The 12,244-nt window shown below is 41.1% G+C and overlaps 1 protein-coding gene across 2 annotated transcripts in view; it reads left to right on the top strand.

The window, feature by feature from the left end:
- SETBP1 (SET binding protein 1) overlaps positions 1 to 11,265 on the top strand; it is a 346,614-nt gene extending 335,349 nt beyond the window's left edge. For both annotated transcript variants that reach the window (XM_074340043.1, XM_019739686.2), the window contains exon 6: positions 5,915 to 11,265. In XM_074340043.1, the coding sequence (XP_074196144.1) occupies positions 5,915 to 6,528 (614 nt within the window). In that variant the 3' untranslated portion in view covers positions 6,529 to 11,265. The remainder of the gene's footprint in view (positions 1 to 5,914) is intronic.
- The last annotated feature ends 979 nt before the right edge of the window (positions 11,266 to 12,244 follow it).

The following is a 12,244-nucleotide window of genomic DNA, read 5'->3' as shown; positions in this document are numbered from 1 at the left end:
AACACTTTATGGTAATTTTAATATTTTTAATGATGTTTTAAGGAGGGCCAAAGTGATTGAGTTTGAATACTTCTTTTTGAAAAAATGTCTGTTTTTTTTGTGTTTTTTTTTTAACACTTGTGATAAAACAGATGAAGATCTGATCCCGAATTCAGTGTATTCCAATATGGATGTAGTAGGTTCAAAGGCTATTTCACATAAACATAGATCCAAAAGGAGAAAGTGCATCATTTTGCTTAATCCTGTTTTTTTTTCAATCCCATCCATCAATTAACCAAAGGTTTTTGTTGAAATCTGGCTAACCATCTTCCTTCTTAATAATCCAATGCTCTTGCATATCCAAAGGATTGCATTTTCTAATGAATTCACATCTCTGAAACTGTTCGTTTCGAAATTAACTGTTTCCAAGATTTTTTTCATTTGCAGATTTCAGGGATATTATAGGTTATAATATATCATTTTCAGCAACAAAATTGCCAAAACAGTGGAACCGAATGGAAGCACCTTTATATGGTGACAAATCCCCCACATCTGCAAACCTTTATTCTAAATGATGGCTTCCAAACTGGAAAGCTGCACTGTAGATGACCAGCAGGAGCTCAGATGTGCCCTGCCGGGCAGAGGCCTCACTCACAGAGGCAAGCTGCCATCTTTGTCAAAAGCACTTTTGAGGCCACGACTATAGATCAATTTAAATTCTAAGGAAGAATGGAGAAAGTTTGCATGCCAAGGCAAGTTGCTTCACACATCCCATTAAAAAATATAAAATGATAAGCAGCATTAGGAAAACAAGAGATCATTACAGAGCGAAGTACAAAGTAAAAAAAAAAAAAAAAAAATGCACCATTTGCATGGGAGAACATTGAACAGTTGAGTTCCCTTGAGCTTGTATTTGCTGAGTATGTACTACGTACCAGATCATGCACTGCTGCATGAGTGACCTGTGCCAGGGAGAAAAGTCACGCCTCTGCCTTCGAAGGATCTTCTAACATAGATCAGCAAACAGTGCAGTGCCCACTGCACCTCTCTGCCCGGAGTGAGGCAGATGGTGTTCAGCCGTGGCCATCCTGGAAGGCAGCTCAACTCCAGGCAGTTCACCAGTCCCCAATATTATCCCGCGTCCCCTTAGGGGTATTCAAACAGCCAGAAAAATTCTAATGAGTCTAGAGATCATTTTGCTTCCTTCTCTGACCCACCCAAAACTTCCTTGTAAAACTAGGATGTGTCCTACACATGGGCAAAGTACAGTCTCCAAACTATTACTACCTATTCCTTGGTGACCTATGAAACTACACCTTGTTAGCCCTTCTCTTGCTCGTTGCACCCACAGTACATCTCTAAAGCCAGTGTGCAAAAAAAGAGTGCTAAGTCCAGTCTTTGATTATCATAAATGATGTGGCAAAATCAACGAATGCTGATGAGCCAATCCTCTGATAACGCGAGCGAAGAGATAGAAAATCTAGATTGAGACCCAAACCAATTCAATCATGTATTTTCATGGCAGTTTTAAATACAGAGACATGTCTACAAGATGATTTGCATTGCAGAGTTAAGAAATGAATTTGCATTTTGCCTTGGCCACTCATAATTATTTTTTTAAACTAACAAAGAAAAGGCAAGATGTAGGACAATTATAGGAAAGACAGCAAATATGGAATCAATCTTGCTGCAAGAGCCCAGAAATTACTGTCTAATAATGAAACAATTTGAAGAGAGAAAAATCTGAAAACATTTAGAGGGACAGTGCAATCATAAGCAATAAGGAGAAAGATTTGTGAATAGCAAACCCTGCCAAGTCCAAAGTCCTCCCCCCACAGTAGGATTTCAGAATTATTAGATGAAATAAATGTGTAGAAACTCACCTCACATTGGGCAAGGCAGTTGATAATGAGTACAGGAAAGAATTATAACAATCTTTAGAAGGGAACTTTGAGAGCATCGAGTCTAAGGCTCCAAGGTCACAGATGAGAAAAAGAGACCCAGAGAAGATAAGAGGTTCATCCGTGTCCAACTTGGTTTCCAGCGGCACCTGCACAAAGCAGAAGCTCTGTCACTCACAAGGATGACAGTCAATCTTGTTTCATCAATGCTTCCACATACCTCCTCCCTTCCTTATTATTGTGAAGTCCATCCAGATGATACCATATGATTTCATCTATAAATATTTGAGTAGTTACTTCTAAATGACAGGTACTTTTCAAAAAGAATGATCCCAAGGCGATGGTGACATCTAAGAAAATTAACAATAATTATAGAATATCATGAAATGCCCAGATAGTATACACATTTCCATGAATTCATGAAATATGATCTCTTTGGACAGTTTAGTTAAATTGGCATCCAAATATGATCATTTTTTCTCTTAGGTCTCTTTTAATTTACACTTCCACCCTCTTCCCCTGCTAGTCTCTCCTTGCATCTTGTTATTGAAGACACCAGGTTGTTTGCCCAGAGTTTCCCACAGTCTTTGTGTTTTATTGAGTGAATCCCAGTGTGTCCTGTATATTTCGAGATGGTTAGGTCTAGAGCTGCACTGCCCAATACAGTAGCTATTAGTTGCATGTAGTTATTTACATTTAATTCAATTAGAAATTCACTGTTCTCAGGCACACTAGCCACATCGCAAGTGCTTAGTAGCCTCGTGTCTAGTGGCTACTGTACCCGACAGCACCGATAAGGAACATTTCCACCACTGCAGAAATTTCTATTGGACAGCGCTACTCTAGAGGCTTAATAAAGTCCCAGGAGATAGCTTTGGAGGGAAGAGATACTGACCTCTCATCCACCCCATCTTTGGCTCTCTGCTGACTTTGAGCACTCTGGTACCTTTAAACGTCCACACCTGGACATGGAAAATGAAATAAAAATTCAAGGGATCTCTGTTGTTGTTTTCAATTTGCATACATGGCACACTTAAAAATACGTTTAGTATTTACATTTTTATTCAATCTTTTTTTTTAACTTAACCATGTTACAGTATTTATTTGGAATTTACTCCTTTTAACAGATGTGTAATATTCCATTGTTTGAATTTATCACAGTTGGTTGATTACCCTTTAATTAACATGTAGGTTTTCAGTCTTCAGAGCTTTAGGGAACATCCTTGTATATCCTTGGCCTCCTGTTACAAATGAGTAAAGGAGGCAACCTGGACATGGAGTCACCGGGGCATCGAGCACACCCATCTTCAACTCTAGAAGTTATTGCCCAGTCGCCCTCCAGAATGATTATACCAATTTACACTCCCACCAACAGTGTACAAGTGTTCACACTTCCTTACAGCATGACCAATATTAGGTAGTTTCAGACTTTTAATTTGTACTGACATGGGTCCGTGTGCATGCAGTAAAAGTATGAAAACAAGCATGAAAATAGAAGGGGATGGAATTGAGAGGGCATCACTGACTTAGCTGAATCTATAATGTTTTCTTTCTTTAAAAAAATTAAAGCATATACGGCACGAAGTTAACATTTATTAAATGTGAATGGTGGGTACAAAGGAGTTGGTTATGATATTTTTAGCACTGTTTGGTAGGCTTACACTATTCAGAACGAATTTTTATTTCATAATCATTTTTAACGCAAGGGCTTAATAAAAAATATGCAGCGTATAAAAAATTATTGAATATAGTATTATCTAAAAGGTTCCTTTTTCAGTTTGTTTTTGGCATTTGATGCTAAAAAATACACTGAGGGAGACCGTCCATTGGTTATCATTGCCCCAAATGATCCTGTTCATGGACGCTTCCAGTCAAGCTTTACGTGGTCAAATATTGCCGAACTAATTGCCCAAAGTGATCTACTTTGTAGATGCATGCTCTAGTATATATCACAGCATTTTCTTCCCCTGTGGATGGTATAAACTACAGAGAGGGTAAACTGTAAATGGAATCTGTATTTGGAGTAATGCCGAAGTTTTGTGGAGTATTTCTGACTGGTTTTCATTTACTCATAAACTATGTGGACAGGGTAAATTGCTTGGCTCTCACGTGTTGGCCTGCTAACTCTTACTGTCACTGTATCTGCAGTGGTTGTTTTAAAAATCCAAACTAGAACTCTTAGAGAAGAATATAACTGCAAGGCAACAATGATTAGTGTGCTTCATCAGTCCAGAAACAATTTTTAAATCCTTCCATGTAGAAGGCACCACGCTACGCCCAGGAGGGACAGAACGACCAGCAAGTGTTGGTTCCCTGCCTCAGAAAACTTACAATCAAGCAAACTTTTCCTTTTACTAACACTACAAAAATTTCATTTTTATAGTCAGAAGGTTACTCTGGCTTTGTTCTCTTTTGATCCTTATAACTGATTTTAAAGATTGTTTCGTAGTTACTCATTGCTCAGTAAGTCTTCCTTTGACCTTTGACCAAAAGCAGTAACATTTTGACCGGTCCTGTGGAACTCAGAGCTTCCCACTCCACGCTGCGAGTGGTGTAAATAACTTCAAATAAAACCCTCTTGCAGATCTGTGTTGGGCACAGCATGAGAGACAAATGGGGTAAAACATGGGAAAGAACCAAGTGGGAGTTTCCAAGAATAAATGAGAGTGGTACCCACATTTTTGGACTTTTTTCGTCATCTCACGATATTTATTCCACTTCTCCACCACTAAGTTGAAAAAATTGGGGCTAACACAACAAACCATGTTGCTAAAATGAAACACATTTCCTTAGAGTCCTGAGACATTTGGTAGGGTCAACATCTTCAACCCTACATCTGGGCTTCTTTGGAATTGAGCATTTAGGGGAAATTATAATAGCAAAGAACTAAATGAGGACATACTTCTTAAGTTTATAAATGGCCAGAGGGAGAGGCCGCTGTGAAGATGGGGCAGCAAAGTATACGTGAGTGCCCGTGTGTGTGTGTGTGTGTGTGTGTGTGTGTACATGCATATATATGTGTGCCTGTTTGTGAACAACATAAGGAAAAAGAACAACCTAACGGAGGAAAAGTCTGCTACGTCTTGAAGCCATTCACACTTTATGGTGTCTAAACTTCAAAATGAAGCAGTTCTGAAGGCTATTTAGTGGCGGCAGTACGGGACTTCCTGAGACTAGAAGTTTGGCTCATAAACTGGAGGAGCATCTGGCCACCAGGACATGAAAAGAGCTCTTTGCAAACAATAGCCGGTAGCACAAGTGTAAATGATTCAGAAACGCCTGGCTGATATTTCCCTTCAGGTTCCCAGAGGATGAACTAGTTAAGGATGTGATCAAGTGGACATCATCAGGCAGCTTGACAAGTCCAGAGCATTTGGGGGCAAGGGGGGAGGGGGTTAGAGAGATGGTGTCATCCCAAATAGAGTGTCCCAGAAAATAATCCTGCCTTCTGCCAGTGGAGGAGGGTTAGGAATAAAATAGGTTCAGTTACGTATTCCAGTTCAGGTCAAGGCATCTCTTTTTGGAGGTTGATAGTATATATGAATGACCCAGGTGGCTTGATGATGGAGGGCTGCTTGTCATCCTATCCATTCAACATTTTCTACTAAAAGAGCAAGTATAACCTAATGCTACACTGAATCAGATCAAGTGTCAAAGGGCCATAAAAAATAAAAGCTATAATAAGAGAAACTTATAGTGTGATTCTGACACTGACTCCTGAGGTAGCGCTCCTTACATGGCGTGAGCCTCAGTTTCCAAATCTTTCAAATGGGAACAAGAGGATTTCACAGAATTGTTCTGAAGATTGAAATAATATACATAGAAATGCTTTGTACACAAAAGATATTTAACTGATGTTTCTCCTGTTTAATTTTAATTTAAGAAAAGGAAGATTATTGGGTACTAAGTCATATCCATAGCATTAACTCTCCATAATCTTCATAGCCAAATAGAATGCCAGTTGTCACCGAAAAGCCTAGGTTTAAGGCCGCTGACATCCTGTGCTCAGTTTTTTTTGTCTTCCCCTCCTGCAGCCAGCACCTCTCTGAAGAAACGATTCAAGAGGCGGGAGATCGAAGCCATCCAGTGCGAGGTGCGGAAGATGTGCAACTACACCAAGATTCTGTCCACCAAAAAGAACCTGGACCACGTGAACAAGATCCTGAAGGCCAAGCGGCTGCAGAGACAATCAAAGACAGGCAACAACTTCGTCAAGAAGAGGAGAGGGCGTCCCCGAAAGCAGCCCACCCCGTTCGATGAGGACTCCAGAGACCAAATGCCGGTGCTGGAAAAATGCATCGACCTGCCCAGCAAAAGGGGTCAGAAGCCCAGCCTGAGCCCACTCGTGCTGGAGCCCGCCGCCAGCCAAGACACCATCATGGCCACCATCGAGGCGGTCATCCACATGGCCCGGGAGGCGCCGCCCCTGCCCCCGCCCCCGCCCCTCCCACCCCCGCCGCCTCCCCCTCCGCCGCCCCCACCTCTGCCCAAGACCCCCCGAGGAGGCGGGAAGAGGAAACACAAACCTCAGCCTCCTGCGCAGCCCCCGCAGCTGCCGTCCCCGCCGCAGCCCCTGCCCCAGGAAGAGGAGGTGAAGGCCAAAAGGCAGAGGAAATCCCGAGGGAGTGAGAGCGAAGTCCTTCCCTAGGGTGGGTCTGGGCGTCTGAACCTGGGGCTGGGGGAACTGACGCTTTGGAAGTACAGTGAGCCGGGGTGGGGCGGAATCCCCCGCTGCAGGGACACCGTTGCTCTTCTCTCCAGAAGCTGAGCAGGCAGAATCGGGCCAGATGACGGGTTTGAGCCATCAGTAGTTCTTGGGAAAGCAAAGCAGGGGCGGGGGACATCTTCAAAAGAAGCTTGTCTGTGCTTGACAGCAGTTCCCAACCCAGCGGCTCTTCGGTAAGGCTAGAGCCTTTGCAGGTGAGTTGGAGAAGACCCATCAAAGAGGAGAAAGCTGGTGGCGCTCTCTGACCACCTGACCTCCTACATCCAAGGTGCACCCTCGATTCCATTGCATTTGCTGGCCAGGAAAATTGAAAGGGAAATACCTTCAATTAGGAAACATTCCAAGGGGAGAAAAGCTGCAAATTTCTCAACTGGCTTTGTGGTAACCCACTTCCATTTAATTGGTTTTTATTTCTTTTGATTTTTCAAGCTTGGCTAGGCTTTGGGCATCAAAATCGTCTTCAGGTGACCTGAATCTTTCCGTTCACGATAGTTTCTCAGATGGACTCATGTCATGAGAAGGTGGAATTCTAGTGATAGGCAACCTTGGACTTGCATTCATGTTCTTCTGTATGCCTCCTCTACCACACATAACACTGATTTTAGCATTGTGTGTCCCTACTTTTCCTTTGCCCATTATGTACTTCCATATATTTTTTCATTAACTTACTGGCTGCCTTCTTTTCCTTGATACTCACCTAAATAATGTAAACCTTACTTGTGTTTTAACATTCACTCTTGGCATGCTGTCCCAAGGAACTTGGCTTTAAATCCCAGTCATTGCAAAACAGATACTCAGTATTGATACTTTTTAATGAGTGATTTAGAGCAGCTGAGGATATGTTGACCCAGGTTTCAACCAGGTTATTTTTATACTTAAAACATATCATCAGATATAGGAAGAATAAAATGGTTTTAATACCCCACAGCAAATGACATAACTGACAAATTACCAAAAACTGAGACCCCAGACCCACCGGAAAGATAAGTGTCTGCAATGCCTTGGTATGTTTGTTTTATTTTTTTCATACTAATAACTATCATAGGTCATGGGAAAAAAAGGAAACAAAATGACAATAGAAGTCCATTATCTCTTGGTAATTATTTCTTAAAAACAAATGGGAGTAAGTGTTCTTATCTGAAAAATAAATAAACAAAAAGCTCCAAGGGTATCACCACTCCAATTGTATCAAGCCACCTTGGAAATAGTATCCAAATTGTGGTTGCCTTAATAAACTAAAACATTTTTGTACATAATGTAATTATAAATCTATCAGTCTGCATGGATGCAAACTGTGTGTGACAAATCGTCTTTTAAATGGTCAATTTCAACTGTACATTTCTCATCCAAGTTGTACTCTAGCCGTTGGTTTAGCGTGGACAGATATTCCATCTCTATTATCCATTTCCACAGCCCAAGTAACATGTTAAGAAGACTCAGAATCAGTATGAAGTCATTCCATTGCCGTAGATGTTTTCTAAAAGTCACATGTGGAAATTTCAAATAAGTATTTTCAATTTCCTCCCTCCCTCCTCCCTTTACCTTCCCCAAGACATCCAATACCTGGCATGGTAGATGAGAGACACTGAGAGACAAAATTAAGTTTTCTAATGGGAATTAGAGTATCTGGTTTCTCTGTTAAGTTTCTTTACAGGAAGTTGGGACTGGCTGGAATTGTATTATTACTTCAGAACATAACATATTGCCTTTAAAAGAGAAATGGATTTTTGTTGGGAACATAAGAGAATAAGGGATAGGGTATCTATGGGAGTAAATTTAAAAATTCCAAGTTAACATGCTGGCAAACGTTACTGCTCTGTCATGGCACCATCAGGTGGTTGAAATTACCCATGGAGTCACCCTGCTCTGTGCAGTTACCATGGACTTCACATCATTTGCTGCCCACTAGGTCAGTGGCATTTAATCCTAGCAATATATAAGTGTAAAGTAACGCATTCTCCTATACTTTAAAGCTTGTATGGTAGATACTCAGTTTGTGACCTAGGTTGACCTTTGGCATTTCACACAAGTTGAACAGCAAAATCAAACCTGCCACTTCAATTTGTCGTTCCCATAGCCATGTCTGAGTGGTTCCAAAGTCACCAGAGAGGAAGTTTTAAATTAGCCCCAAGCACTCCACCATTGCTATGAAAGAGCAACTATTTTCATTCCAATTAAGCTGTAAAGACGTTTCTCTCCTGTTGGAATCTGAGAATCATTTCCTTTCTTTCTTTTGCCCTCCTCCTTTCAGAGTTGTACAATTTCCCCTCCCAAGTCTGTGAGCAGACTAATCTTCCTGCAGAGGAGAGTGAGCTGGCACTCTAAGCTTCTTAAAGAAGGACCCGAAGCTTAATTAGCGTTCACCTCTAGTAGGTGAGAAATTTCAGATAACTGGAATTTTCAAACCAATAAAAGGTATGCCAGGAGAGATACAGCTGAGTTGGAACTTATACGTAAATTCAGTTCTTCAGTTGTCATGTGAGGTAAATGCAAATCCTCTCCATTTTCAATCCTAAGAATAGATTAGAAAACTGCAGAGGACCAAAACTGAGACATACTACACAGCTGTTTGCAGGTCCAGTCACCTGCACAGCTTTCCCTCTCCACCACCCAGCCCCTCCCTCAGTAACACGCATTTTTTTTTCCTTTGCTTTTATAACTCATCTCATTGGTACAACCATCTCCTTATGTTCCATCCATCCCTTTTCCATTAGTTTTCCCTCTCTTCTCTTGGCTCAACATTGGGCCAGTCTAGTTTCATATCTTGTTGGTTGGTTAGAGAACCCAGATTAGAAGTCTCCAGCCAGCCAACAGTGCCTTCTGTGGCTGCGTTTTTATTTAGAAAAGATATCCTTTGGGATGCACCAGACTCCATACACAGCTCCACAAAGTATTTTATTATAAGAGTAATCCCTTAGTTTTCTTTTCTGGAATGCTTGCCTTCAGCAAGCAGGAGTGAACCCACTTATAATAGAGGGAGTCCGATTAGGGGTAAGCAAAGGATTAAATCGAGATAATATCAAAACCTCCTTGAAGGGGATGATGAGTCTCTGATCCACCTCCCTAAGTGGCTGGGGAGCCACTTGCTTTTCAACCCCTCATCTCAAAGGAGAGGAACAGAAGTTTAACTTCGTCTAGTGGCATGGCTCTGGCTACAACCCACGGAAGACAGGTCAAAGGAAAGGAGAGCATGTTAGGGGCTGGTTTGTGACTTGGCAGGACCAGGACTCAACAGCCACTGACAGCCCAGAGTAGGTGACTAAGGGCTGACAGAGGATTAGCATGTTTACTTGGCTGCGGTCTGGAGTGGGAGGCCATCTTCGATGGCAGTCAGAATTTGTGTTCTGCACATTGCTGCGTCTATAAATATGATAAGCAAGTGGTGACAGAATTACAGTATAAGGTGATGTACTACATGCAAATCCTAAAGGATTTGGTTTTAGGACTTAAGTAGAAAATTCCGATCTTACAGCTTATTACCCAACAATATTCAGATAATGAGCTTTTGGGGAATATTTTTTTCCCTACCGCTAGGAAGATTTACCTGGGAACTGTCTAAAGTCTATACATATATTTCCAAAGCCTTTAAATGCCAACTGTAGCAAGGAGAGAGAGGGGGTGGCAGAAGCCAAAATGCCTCAAAAGCCATTTAAGTGTTATATCGCAGGATTTTCAATCTTCATTATGTAAAAGTAGATAAATATAGACATTATTCTCAACACTACCCTGTAGCATCACAATGGTCCAAATGCCAGAGCTTACAGATAATATCATCACAGTGCCTAGAAACTCGAACTGTAATATACCGTAGCATTTTCTTGGTGTTTTTTAAAATTTCTTTCCACAATACAAGGCTCCCCCTGCCTCTTGTTTCTTGGAGAGTTCGCCCCACAGATGAGTCTGCCTTTCTCGTTGGTCTCAGTCACTTGGGGAACAGTCTTAGAAGCACATATCAGAAACTTCCTGGATATCTATTGCCCACTTGCCCAGGTATAATAAACACTAAAAGGGGGGGAAATTGAAAAGTGCTGCCACTGGTCAACACAAAAGGGCAGTTCCAACCTAGGTTGGTGTCTTTCTTTTTCTTCCTTTTTAAAAAAAAAAAAATCTATTTCTTAAATAATAATAAATGCACATGATGTGTTAAATATGTATATATATATTTCAAAAGAAAAAAAATGGGGCACAAGATTGTCTTACAAGTCGTGCTGGCTAATTTTTAGTTTGTATTCATAAGTGGTTTTTAAAAGCCTTTTTTAAAGTGTAATTTGCATGTTCTACTTTGATTGTATGTAAACATATTTTAGAACAAAAAAATGTATTTGTATTTTATTGAATATAGAGGCAAGAAAATTGTACATTGTTTGAAATGTTCTTTTTGTAACAGTTTTTATTCATAAAGCATTTTTGTACATTTAAAATGAACATGGACTTGCTGTTATTTGAGGCGTAGATACATCTGGCATGCTTTACTGTCATGCTCCTCCATGGTCTTAGATGTTGGGTTTTAAACATTTTTTCTAAAAGAAAGCTCCGTCTTTTTCGCTACCAGATCAGGTTAGCACAGTATAGAGCACTTAACTATTAAAAAAAAAAAAAAGTTAATCCTATTCATATGTTATTCATTGTGTGAAATTAAAGACATTCAATTCAGTCTAACACGAGTTGTGAATTCTTTTGTTTTATTTCCCATCTGCTTCACATCACAGCATTTGGGGGTCTTCGTTCCCACCAACTGGATAGAGAATCATTGAGAAAATTCTAACCCAACTTTTGCCTTTTCGTGTGAATCTGGGACGTACATCGTGGGCACGGTTTGAATCTGATTTACTGGGTTACTGTTCCGAATATATCACACCTGAACATCAAGCCAGGGCTGATTCAAAGAACCAGTCAGACCTCTGCTGAAAGCAATCAAAATGTATTTGTAAGATGTGGGAGACTCATCCTGTCCTAAATTTTTAGAACACTGTGGGTGAGGATTAAGCTTTTTTACTAATATCCCATGCTGTCAGATACCTGCAAGATGGACCCCAGGCTGCACTTCAAGTTGGCTGGGGTGTTAGGAAGAGCTATTTAATCAACCACAGAGAGTTCCTGGTGGTCTACCGAAGCTGACCAGTCTGGGCAAGCCCCTAACGGCAATGCCAGGAATACACAGTCCTTGCTCTGAAGGAATTTACAAGGCCGGCATGTGGAAAATGAACTAGCAGTTCTAAGCAGAATGTGGCAAGTGGTAAAAGAGTGCCAGGGTCTCAGAAGGAGGGTGGATCCCCCCAGATCAGACCTTAACTCTTTCGGTTCCAATGGTTAGTTTATATTCGTAAGTGGATTTTAAAAGCCCCTTTTAAAGTGTAACTTGCATGTTCTAAGTTGGCCATATGTAAACATACACACATTTATGTATTTCTTGCCTCCTTTCTTTATCTCATCTTGGGATGTGCCTTTTCCAAACGCCAACAAGGTAAGCAGGAAATGTTCTGCTAACCTCTGCATTCCTAACCCTCAATCCGACGCACCATGACATTTATTCTAACTTTCGGTATTTGCAGCACCCGCAGCAGAATACCGGAAGTCGGTGGAATGAATGGATGTCTTCATGAGCAGATTATTAGAGCAGCCCCGGGATGGTCGGAGC

Source organism: Rhinolophus sinicus, linkage group LG09 (genome assembly GCF_036562045.2).
Source record: "Rhinolophus sinicus isolate RSC01 linkage group LG09, ASM3656204v1, whole genome shotgun sequence".
In the NCBI taxonomy this organism is placed as follows: Eukaryota; Metazoa; Chordata; class Mammalia; order Chiroptera; family Rhinolophidae; genus Rhinolophus; species Rhinolophus sinicus.
Note: the sequence above shows the minus strand (reverse complement) of the source record. Positions and strands in the feature narration are given on the sequence as shown.